General features: G+C 34.0%; 1 protein-coding gene across 2 annotated transcripts; it reads left to right on the top strand.

The window, feature by feature from the left end:
• Positions 1–11,080: 11,080 nt before the first annotated feature.
• On the top strand, positions 11,081–12,538 carry LOC149954560 (uncharacterized). Of its 2 annotated transcripts, none has more exons than XM_090167635.1 (5): positions 11,081–11,185; positions 11,341–11,565; positions 11,688–11,919; positions 11,981–12,036; positions 12,103–12,538. In XM_090167635.1, the coding sequence occupies exons 2-5, from the start codon at positions 11,560–11,562 to the stop codon at positions 12,388–12,390; spliced, it is 582 nt and encodes a 193-aa protein (XP_090023761.1). In that variant the 5' UTR covers positions 11,081–11,185; positions 11,341–11,559; the 3' UTR covers positions 12,391–12,538. The 2 variants fall into 2 exon arrangements, with proteins under 2 accessions (XP_090023761.1, XP_090023762.1); XM_090167636.1 differs by lacking the exon at positions 11,081–11,185 and adding an exon at positions 11,186–11,263.
• Positions 12,539–12,809: the final 271 nt, after the last annotated feature.

Here is a 12,809-nt window from a genome sequence, read left to right as displayed (position 1 = left end):
CCACATACAATACAATATATTTAAATTGTTATTTAAGTTCCTTTAAATGAGTTAATTAAATAAGAAATTAGGTTGGATCAGTATATTTTAGGCCCTTACCCGTATGTATCAATCCCTATTTCAAATATTTAAATTAATTGGATTTTTAAATAAATGATAAAACTTCTGGTACAGCACCGTTTTTAAATATTTCGTCTAGATAAATTATTTAATAAACTGATACTTACAAAGGATTTTGAGTATATTCTAACCATTTCGATACTTTTTCAAAGGAACGCTCACGGGTGGGTTTTAAGTCACTTTGCTCTTAGGGTTCATAGAATGTTCTGCACTTGGTCCAATTACATAAAATTACCAACTGTTTTTTCCTTAAATGTTAACGCTATTAGTATTTATATATCCGACTTGAAAAAGATTACGAGTTTTACAATATAATGAAATTTCTTATGATTTGCATATACTGCTTTATGTTGCTAACTGTAAATGTTATCCGCTCAAGTTCTCAGTATTCGTACAAAATCGACAACAAGCTAATGAATCTAGAAAAGGTTTATAGCTTGATATTTGCATTACAGTCTAGGCGTGTCTGCTACTCTGGGCCGACCCACACAATATTTTTAAAGCAATTCCTGTTAAAGCTTAGGGAAGTCTTGAGTACTTTAGCCAACAAGAAAAATGCAACATTGCCAATCTGTTAATTCACTTACCTTGTCATTTTTTTTTACTTTTTTTTAAATTCAGCTTTGCCTAGGACTAATGGAATGTGTACTAATTAGTTCAAAGCTGATTTAAGTTAAATCAATATTAGGTGTAAAATGCACGGAATAAACTTTGTTGGGAGGTAAGAAAAAATATTGAATGCGTGTCGGTAGAGGACCCGTGTTGTTGTTTTAATGACACATTATTTTTACTATTACCTTGCTTATAGTCAAACTGTGTATAGCACTTAAAATCTCAGAAGTAACATTTCTTTTACCTAAAATAACATCGATTCGTAGTAGTTAATAGGAAAACATCTATTATGTATTCCTTGAATAAGAAAAATGCAATAGTGGAAATCGGTTAATTCACTTTTATTGTTATTTTTGTTTGCTTTATTTGAGTACACCTTTGTCTAGAACTAATGCTTGTACACACTTTGGTGTTAAAAGTAATTCATTTGTGGGTCAGTTTAAGGGTGCGAGAGGGCACAACAGACCCGGAGGACCAAAAGATGGGGCGCTTGATATTTCGGAGATCCTTAACCAGTATATTAAAAAAAAACATTTTCAATCAGAAATCAAGAACTTAAAAGGAATATGCACTAATTAGATAATAGCTTATTTTAGTTAAATATGCGTTATAAACTTTGGGAGGAGGTAAGAAAAAATATTGAATGTGTGGTTACATGAGTTGCTGATTTTATAAAATTTCGTAGTCCAGGATTAGGAGATTATAAACAACGAATTATTAAATTAGAGCGAACCTCTTTTAGGGATTTTAATACGGTCGGGCCGTTTAATTTTCGAGTCGGGTTTTCCATCAACTCCAAAATTTGTTTTTGGGAATATTCGCTCAAAAAACGATCAATCATATACAAAATTGATATAGCTACCGGCAGCCGGACAAAAATGAAAATCAAAACTGGCTTGTTCCAGAAAATGACGGCAAGCTAATATTTCTTTAATATACGCAAAGATCAATTGATTTTAATATTAAGAAAGTGTTTTGTAACGAAGTTTAGAAACACCAGGAAAAAGGTAAAAGGTGATCCAATCGTCGATTAAAACACACTTATTTCTGGAAAAAATAAAAATAAACAGTTAAATCTTTCATCGGAATCTTTGACAAACACCGAAAAAACTCTATCGAAAATTTAAATCAACAACCATGGGAATTATCAGCTTAAATGCGGTCAAAACTCTGTAACAACAATTGTACTCTTTACCGGTTGTTTTTAACTAAAAAAACAATTATCGACTGCCCGGTTTGCTATGGCACCAGATTAAGAAAGAGATAGTCGAGAAAAGCTACTTTAAAGAACGATTGAACCACGAATCTCAACCTCAACGCACCTAAAAACCTGGTCATGGAAGGAAGAAGCCCACAAGCATCACCCCCGGGATGAAAGTTTTACTGTTTATAGTAATATTAATAATCAGCTAGGCTTATACCCTGAGTAATTCGTTGCGGCCAAGAAGGGACAGGTATTTGAGTGGATAATAAATAGTTTTAAATGTAAATGTAATTAATAACATACGTAATTTAAAATTGTGTAGTTTTTAACTTTCGCCTTCTAGTGATCGACGCTGTATCATGTATATATCAAAACACACTAAAAACAATTGTTTACTACCCGTAAACCGCGTATTTGATTAATAAAAAAAACGTAAAAGTTTTAACAAAGTGTGCAACACTAATGTACAAATATCATCTTATGTATTGCTGTTTTCCTTTTCAGCCTATATATAGCGGCCATTTTTATAACCTTTCATTAATAATATTCGAAAACGATGCGCGGAAAAGGTTTTAAAACACTACAGTATTAGTTACATGTAAATAGTACACAAAAGAGCACTATTTTATAATAATTGTTTTACTGATTAGAAGGATAAACTTTCAACTATTGTCAGTACACTGTAAACACTTAATTTTAAGGTATAATAATGTTCGCGTTCGGTCTTGGGCGAGTACGCCGCCGTTCTAAAACACTTATGCAAGTGTGACTATTTTACATGTAATTAAGAATGTAATAAAACATTTTACAACAGCTCCGCACCATCCCAAATCAAATAGAAAAGCATTCAGAGTGGAGTGTAATGATCATAAAGTCACGTCTAAAGAAAGTCACTTAAGGAATAACGAAAGAAATGGCAATTTTAAACAGTGGATTGGAACAATTTCATTCTTGAAGCACTAATTGCATGTATCCTGATGGACTATTGCAGAACACCGCTTATCTCTGGAAAATAACCAGAAGAATTTAAGATCCGAAGAAACATTATCACAATATTAGATCTATGTCAACCTGCCTCGAACAGTGAAGAAAACGAATATTTATTTCAAGGCGCCAGCCAAGATTCGAAACAAGCTAAATATTCGACTCATGACTTGGTGTTTATTAAAAACTTTGGTAGAGAACATAAATGGAAGAAAAGGAAATGTAAAGAAAAATAAATGAAGCGGAGACTCGATTTGGAATAGCCAAAAGACATCAGAATCAAAAACGACTTCGAATTCAATCAAAATCGGAAAACACAGCTCAAGAAACGAAAGAATATATTCCGGGGGAAGATCCTTCTACTTAGGTACCGAACAACAGGACTCCAAACCCTGTAATTGTAATTTAAGATCATGTCCAAAACGTCCATCAGCTAATTCCAAAGCATTGGGACAGTCCAGGCGATATATCACAACCTAGTCAGATGTATTCAGCAAAGAAAAGATTTCAGTGAATCCAGAGCCTTGTACACGTCCCAGAAGAGAGATTCACATGCCAGAGAGATACCGATAAATATACTCTTTATTTTATGGTATACATATTTTTCTTAAATTTTAAGATAAGGTATTGTCGTTATAAAGAGGTAATTCATAAAAGAACATGGATGGCGACACCATACCTGCGCGCTACCTAGAAAGGTATATAAGTTCTGCAATCTGATATTGAGCAGGGGAGATGCAGACCGACCACGGCTACGTTTTTTGTTAGCTACGAATTTGATTAGGTCATTCAATTGTAAATAAAGTATCTGTATTTAATTGCATTTTATTAGTCACTTTAATGAGAACAAAAACACCATTGTACCATTTAAGTAGGACAATATAATCATCAGCCCTAACTTTGTACGATATTTTTCATTTAAGAACCGGTCACCTAACTACGCGGTTTGACGTCGGTTAATTATTATTCTCACTTAATTCCATTTATTCTTCTGTTGTGAGAACAGAGTAAGATGCGAAAATGTAGTAGCCAGATCATTCATTTCTCTTTCTTCTTAATTCGTTCTTTTTGGGCGCGCGTATGGCTAGTTTAAATTTTAGCCGTTATGGCTTAATTTAGAAAAACATCGCTTTGGCACACAAAATATCAGTTTTTGGTAAATTCTTTTGCAATGATAATTATTATTTTTAATTAATTTTCAAATCTCACAGAAATGATTTACCTGTTGTATTTATAAAATTTCAGGTGATTAATAATGATTGAATCGATGTTAAATTGATGAAAGTGATAAGCTTTTAGATAAAAATTAGGCTTTGAAAGAACGGTATCTAAAAATGTAAACGGTGTTTAAAAATTAAACTCTATTTTATTCAAATAAGATTTCTAGGAGTAGTAAACACACCCCTAGGGGTTTGTTTACTACTCCTAGAAGATTTTAAAGGTTAACTGGTTCAAAACCCTTGCTTTTTGCTTTGAACGTTTTAAAATACCTACATTAATTTGTAAATTTTTAATATGACTATAATCTAGGTGAAAATTTCTCCAATCATTCGTGTATCTCGAATTGATGCGAGTAAATAATAACCCATTAACCTCCCCTAAATAGAAAGCCAAATCTCACGTCTACGTGGAAAATGAAAGAGGAAAACGAGCTTTGTAAGGCACAGACCAAATATTTCGCTTTGTGTAAAATCGGACACGTTCCAGAAATAGTTAGCGATTTCTTTTATCATTGTTTATTATTAGATAACAGATGGCCTCTTTGAAGCTACACCATATCTAGAACCTTTCCCCCGTTGAAGGTCACCACGTGGTCGATGTGTCAATGTCTTGAGGTTTCGTGGGCGGCCTGAATTATGTTCCTTGCCCGGGCGGTTTCTCGTCAATTTCTGTTACCGTATTGCATTTCGTTCCATGATTTATTTCGGCCGCTGACAATATGCTATATTTTAGATATGAGACCAGAATCCAAAACTTTTGCCCTTAGATAACAGCCTTACTGAATAGTATGAAAAACTATACAGGGTGTTTTTTTTTTGTTTTTTTTTCAAAAACTTTAATCGCTAGAATATTGAAATTTTTATGGTTCTTTATTCATGGCGGGGAACACTGTTTTCTGAAAATTCATCGATAATTTGAAAATATTTTTAGGTTTCTTAAAACCAAGCTTCCTTGGAAATAGGCCTTGAAAAGTAAAATAACGAAATAAATAAAGAAAATGGCAATGAATGATATATAATTTGATGGTATATTGGATATTCGTGTATTTATAATTTCAACCGCATGTTACAACAATGGTTCAATTATCCCCCATCGCCTGCCACACCGGCCGGAGCTCAAACGATCATTTTATCAAACGCAAGTTAGATAATTTCTAGGTAACCAATTACAGAAATTGAATCTGCTTGCTCTGTAGGGGCAATAATAGTGATTAATGAGTAATATTTTTCAAATATGAGATTTACCGCAACCCAAATCACTTGCTGCGGAACAGCTACGGCGAGGTTATGCAGAAAAATCTTCAGTGACAATGTTCTCAACGTCAAAATCATGTTGTCACAAACCTTGAAACCAAGGTTACACATTACCATAATGCTCAAAGTCATTCACAGCTTACGTAACTGTGCTTCCTGGTGGTCTTCTATTTGGATGCCGTTCTGCAAAAATGTTTCACACCCTGATTAAATTTCTTCCGCAGCCATAATACAACGTTAAAACTATGGGTTAAGCCACCCTAACCTGCTAAATGTTTAGTAAAATTATACAACCAAATAGATCTAAAAGCAGTACCCCCACCAGGAATTTTTAACACACTGGCCCGGTCTTATTTAGAGGCCCCCCATCTATATATTTTAATTTAGAAATGCCCTATTTTAAAGAACTTTTTGACTATAGTTTAAACAAGAATGTATTTATTTATTCTCAGGGAGAATGAATATGTCGAGATAATTTTTAGCGTTTCTCCAATTCCACCCGTTGGGCCCCCCGGTATGCTGCTCCGTTTAAAATAAATCGCATTCGTCCTGTAATCTCATTGGTTCCCTAAAAGTTACGTCCTTCGACGCGATTGACGTAAATTACGTACATCCGTTCTGACTGTGATTAGAATTATTAGATTTAATGGCGGCGGAAAAAAACAAAATCCCGAACCTGTTCGGGAATTGTTTCTTATTGCAATTGAGAAGTTCGTGCATGATTTCGATGCTGATGTATTTGATTTAGAGTACGCGGAAAGAGCTCAGTCATAATTTCAAAAAAGACCATGCCTACTATCCTCCTGATTTTATAAGAGAATTTCAAAAAACCAACCAAGGCTTAAGAAGTGCTGGAGAATTTTGTGAATTGAATATCACTTTAAAACCAGTTAGAGTTGTGATTTCAATGGAGACATTTAGAGCATCACTTCAACTTCACCAGAGGGAACTAAAACGTATTCCAAATTCGTTCTGGTTTAAGGAAAATGATAATTTGTGGCAGTTATCTGAAGATTTATTGGAAATGCTGGAAAAAGTTAAAGAAGTAGACAATGGCATGTATCAAATTTGTTGTGGTTTAACAAGGGAGGAATTAGGATCAAAAACTCATTAACCCTACTTAATCTGTCTAAACTATCCGTATACAAAGTATGTGTCTAATAAATGCGAGGGTGTTTTCCAGAGGTGTATCAATAATCATAATCTGAACCTCCCTCGCTGTAAAAATTGTAAACTGTGGTTAAAAAGGACTCGAAAAATTGATAACCGAAAAGCGCGCACACTATTGGAAAAAGGCCCAGCTAAGATATTAAAAACTGATTGTCACTCAAGTTGTGGAATTTCAAGATTAACTCCAAGAAGCAAAAAAAAAAGAATTTCAAACATTCGCATTGAGCGTAAAAATATGGGCCGAAGTCTAAAGTCATTGAAGCAAAAATTTGCAAAGTTAACATTAAAATTAAATGAGGAACAATCCAATGAACTTAAAGAAATGGTTGGTTTAATATCTACTGAATTACCAGATAAACTCAATGAAGTTATAAATGCTGCACCAGATATACCAACAAGAATAGCTCTAAGACGAGCTTGGAAAAAAGATCGTGAAGCTCAACATGAAACAGACAAAAAGCACTTTCTTAAAGATCAAATTAAAAATGGTGAGTTTTAAGAGTAGTTTTGAAAAACAAAATGAAATTTTAAGATAATTTAAAAAAAATTTAGAAACTGGATCCAAAGGAAACGTATGGTCAATGATTACCTATCGACTCGCACTCGCTGTTTATGTTCGTAGCCCTTCAGCATTTAAGGCATTACAAAGCTTCAAGTTGCTACAGCTTCCAAGTGAGGCCTCATTAAAGGAATTTACTAGAGCAAACTAAGAAAGACCTGGACTATCACATGACTACATATCTGAACAAAAGGTTTTGTACGAGAAATTGAAAGAAGAAAAAATTCAACTTGGCCAGAAACCCCCTTTAGCTGAGGGAGTGCTTATCTTTGATGAGGTTAAAGTTATCGGGAAGGTTATGTGGAATTCCAAAAATAATGAACTTATGGGTTTAGCAATGACCAGTAATGAAATGAGTTCTCTCCTGATGTTTATTCAACATTAAAAGATGAAAAACCAGATAAAGCACAATATATGCTTCAATTTCTATGGCGAGATATTTCGAATAGCTTTGACATTTTAGGATCGTACATCTCTTCAGTTGGCACGATTAAACAAAACTTGCTCTACGGTTTAATTATGGATGTTATAGGACTTTTTGAAATGCACGACTTTCATATCCGAGGACTTGTTTGCGATGGTGCAACCACTAATATTGGTGTTATGAGGACAACTGTCAATCATAAAGGAGGTTTTGGATTTTCAAATAGCAACGAACATGAAATTCCTGTCAGCTTCCCAAATCCATTCTGGTCATTCCATGATATTTTTTGGATAATTTGCCCATCTCATGAGGTTTTTTAATTACAAATAACAATCCGTAGCGTACGAACTGAGGTCTAAGGAAGTATAACTAAACAAGGGCTTAGCTTCTTTGAGTTGATTTGGAAATTATTTCAATGAGTATCTAAGAAACGTTCTGCCACTAGTGGCGTGACCGAGCTAGAGGTTCTCTAAGCCACGGCCCCCTGCACGCGCTCACGCTGCTCGCGACGATAGCGGCCCCGGCGATCGACTGAAAATTGCGAAAGTGAAATTAGTTAACTTTTTTCCTACATCGACCTTTGGCGCTGACGTAACAACTAAGAAATGGCTGGAGTATATGGCGAAAACGTTCCAATTTTTAGAGTTTCATTAATTATTACTAATTGTGTAATTTTAGGGTTATAATTTCTTTCCGTAATCTTTAAATTACTTATTAATAAATAAGTAAAATACGTTTGGATATTTTTAAATCAAAATACGCGCCGAGAAAACCAGACAAAGAAGACGCTGTCGACGTTAATAATGTAAACAAAAGAACTAGTCATGTGTCCGCTTATCAGCTGTTGTTTTTCGATTTTATTCTTAGAGTTCTTTGATAGTTGTTGTTTTAATATTTACAAAGTTAACTTCAATTTAAGTAAATAAGTAGTAAATGTAATGCAGATTATAAAACTAGAATATTATTTTTACAGTTAACAAAGTCAGACAATGTTGAAGATTGCTGAAAATATATGTATGAGACATGTAAGCATTCTAAATCACAGACTCACTAGTCTCAGAGATCCTGGCAGTGAGTCTGTGATTTAGGATCTCTGCTAGTCTCACTCACAGTTCACAAATCACAATATGGGTTAGGCCTAAATGTAGAGATTCCCATTATTTTTTACCAAAATTTAAGTTAAAATTGGTTTTGGTTAATTGCCTTAAATCCATTCCTGACTAAGAATCTCGATAACTTAGTAGTCCCACGCTCACATTAAAGTAATCAGCTTTTTTTAAGTAAAATTCATTAAGATTCAATTAAAATTACTGGATGATGTAGGAACATATGCTGGATGATGTAGGAACATGCTGGATGATGTAGGAACATGCTGGATGATGTAGGAACATGCTGGATGATGTAGGAACATGCTGGATGATGTGGATAAACATTCTTTTCGTTTCTGATGGTAGTTATATTCGAATTTGAGACCTTATCGTATATTGGCTCATATGTAATGCCACCAATTAAGTAATAGGTAGTGACGTACATCTGGTTCCAAATTCTACGATTACGCATTAGCCTCACAACAGACTATCATTAACTGAAGTACCTTAAAATGCAAACCACAAACCAATCTTCCATGTGAAGTGTATGCTTCGTTGACTACAAAATCATTCCTAGAGATGCTCTTAATCCACAGTTTGTATAAATTTTCATCAGCGGGTAACTGATAAAATGACACTTTGGCCTTCTTAAAAGTAGATTAACACAATGGAACAGAACAATGCTGGTATTTTTTAATTGGGTAAATTGGAGGGGCAGGTCACTTCCTTGATTAACGACGCATCTCTCAAAAGATTAAATCGTGATTATTTTGATTAAATTCAATCACGATTATGTTGATTAAATCATGTTTAATTAATTAATATAATCTTTAAATCTGATTTAATCATGACTAAATGATTAAATCTGATATAAATGATTGAAATGATTAAATCGTGATTAGTATGATTAAATCGCGATTAGAAATTAGAACGAGAATCAGAATGATTATATTGCTGATTGGAATGATTATAATTGTGCGTGATTTTATCGAGCTTATTAGAATAATTTACTAAATGATTAGAATTATTATTTCGTATTTACCGCGCTCGATAAAATCTCGATTCGACCGATTATATTGATTAAATCGTGATTAAAATGTTTAAATCATGATTAAGTTTAAATTGTGATTAAAATGTTTAAATCTAATTAAAATGTTTAAATCCTGATTAAAAAGATTAGATCCTGATTAGAATGATTAAATCTCGTTTAAAGCGTGATTAGATTTTCTAATCTTGATTAATTTTTGTTAAAGTCATTCAACAGTACTAGTCTGTTCTTACTAGTCAGTTTTCTGTTGTACTACCATCGTTTCATTAATTGTAATGTATATATATATTTTAACCAAGTCGAAAATAAACCGTTCATTACTTGTAGCTGATGTCACTGGATTTATTTCGGTATCTGCGCTCTGCTCCGTGTTGCTGTTGAAAACTTGAACAATTTTTTTAATTTTAATTACCCTGATTTAATCACGATTACCTTGATTTAATAATTTTACTATGATTAAGACGCACCCAAAATGGAAGTGACCTGCCCCTCCCGGTAATTTTCACTTATTAAAAAAACAGGATGTAACGCAGCCAGGGTAATAGCATTTGAGCAAAGTATTAATGTTTTATCTTATGCAAATTATAAAGAACAAAGATTGGTGAATATGACAAACATTATGAGCAGTTATCATAATTATAGTCTTAAATAACTACAAAATACAGTTTTTAATAACTTGAAAACTCATTGCCAATACAAAACTTAAACCATTTATGGTTAGGCTTAGCAATAAAATGTTACCACTCAAAATATTGAGATATTTATTAAAAAAAAATTTGAAATGAAAACTTACATACTTAAAAAGTGTTATTACTAATTGTTTGTTACAAACTTCTCCAAATTCAATAAAACAGTTGGAAAAAAACTTCACTAATGCAAATTCATCGCCATTGAAACGTATGTTAAACTTCCCGCCTCTTTGATAGATTTCGGTTGTTACACCAGCGTTCCAAGCGACGGAAAATCGCTGTCGCGAAAATACATGGGGAGGAAATTCTTTGCCGGGGCCGCTATCGTCGCGAGCAGCGTGAGCGCGTGCAGGGGGCCGTGTCTAAGCAGACGATGATGACTTTTTATTTCAATGATAATTTTGACAATGGGTATTTATTCCATTGGTAATCTTGAAAATAGCCGGGAGTAGTAGCTCACTCCTGTAATCCCAGGCGTCCGGGAGGCAGAGTTTGTGGATGGCCGTGTGAGGACGACCACCAATCCCCTAACGGGTGGTCGGAATACTTCCGCCAAGGGTGTCCCCACCCCTGTCCCCACGTATCCCCCCGTTGGCGTGGCCGTTACACATATCTCGCCCTGATTAATCAGTTATTGTGTGTGTGCTGGTGTCTAAGGCCTCGGGTCGACACCGTTGTGTGTGTATCTCAAAAAAAATCTTGAAAATAGATGTTTTTACAATTATAACCATGCATAATCTACCATTCTACTTAGAGGCCCTTTTGCTCAGTCACACCACTAGGTGGAGAATATTTCTTCCTAGATACCTGTAGGTGAGTATGTAATAATAATATTCAGCTCCGACCTTTTTTAGCTTAAGAAAAAGGGCCTGGTTGTTATTCTGGTAACAGGTATAACACTAATTCAATCGTATGACATTGATAACAATAATCGGGTATGTTTGGTTTTTATAAATTTTCCCCAACAGCTGAAGAACCTTATTGCTGCGCTGTATCAATCTAAACCAGGATCAACTCGCTTATTTTCCATTAATGAGGTGGAATTTGGATGGAATGCTATTGTACAGCTGTATGACATTAACATCAAGAGGAAAGAGCAAAATCTGCCATCATTAGTCAAGGGTTTTCAGAAACGATATGTCTACAGAGATCCACGGACACGGCTGAACGTGATTCCGGCGAAGGTGATGCAGGTAAAATGTTATTTTTAGTTTTAATCAATATTTCACAAAGGGTCAGTCAAAATGTTACGTGGATATTGCTTAATAATTATAAACCTGATGACAATGTAATTATTTCACGTTTTCATTTTTAGCAAGAGGAAGTGTTGTCAGCACTGTATGGAATAGCTATGCCGGATAATGCACCTAAACCCCCTAACTCAGATGAAATTTTAGAAACTTTCAACTTTCTGTATGCATGCAGTCAACTGTTTGAAAATGGAATCCTATTTAAAGATGGATTTGTTAGTGATATGAGTCATGAGGCAATTAAAAGTATAAAGAGTGGCTACCAATATTTTGTAATTTGGATAAATAGTTTAGTGAGTAAGTAAATATATCACGGTTTGATCCCAGGTCATAAATATTAATTTTATTTTATTTAAAGGTAAATTTCCTGGATTGGAAACTCCAGAATCCCAAAGGCTCTTTTTATCTTGGCAGGTATGATAGTTTTTAAGCATTTCCTCACTATGAGGGTAATTTATCAACTAAATATAGTATATTTAGACTTGGGATAGACTGAGGATAATGGTGTACGGTTTTCTTGGATTGGTGGAAAACTTTCTTAGTGATAACCCAGGATATTTCATTTGCCCAGGAAGAATAAATGGTAGCGCAGTGGAAACACTATTTTCTCAATTTCGGTTTTCTATGGCTGGAAAATTGTCTGCAACAAATTACAATTACGCAGTAAGGAATAGGAAAATGAAGGAAGCAGTAACTGGAAAAAAATTCAAATATTACAATTACCGCACTACCCCTCTTTCAATTGCCACAACTGACCTAAAACGGTAAAAAAAAATAAAACCCAAAGCGGTTTAATAGCTTTCAGTCGAATGAAATGGAGATTTTAATGTTATAACAGTTTTATTTTTCGCGTTTGTAAATGACTTTTGGTAATATATACTTATATTCTATCACATATGTGCCCATTAATAATTAAAATTAAAATATTTTCTTTGGTACAAATAAATGTTTTTTAGCGCTCAATTTGTTAGTAGTAGGAGTTAATACATTGCCATCCGAAACATTTAAATCACTGTCATTAGGAACTTTAGAATAATTGTTTTCTAGAAACTCTTCACAATCCAAAAAAAAATCATCTTCAATAAAAAAATCTTCACCATCAACTGCGAGGTTAGCATTCTCACTGTATGAATCTTCATTTTTTTTATCCAATCTGGGTTTTTTGGTTTTGGGTTTGAATTCTTTTT

Source organism: Leiobunum rupestre, chromosome 3 (genome assembly GCF_980474605.1).
Source record: "Leiobunum rupestre chromosome 3, qqLeiRupe1.1.hap1, whole genome shotgun sequence".
NCBI lineage: Eukaryota > Metazoa > Arthropoda > Arachnida > Opiliones > Sclerosomatidae > Leiobunum > Leiobunum rupestre.
The sequence above is the reverse complement of the archived record's forward strand: the minus strand, read 5'-3'. Positions and strand labels throughout refer to the sequence as shown.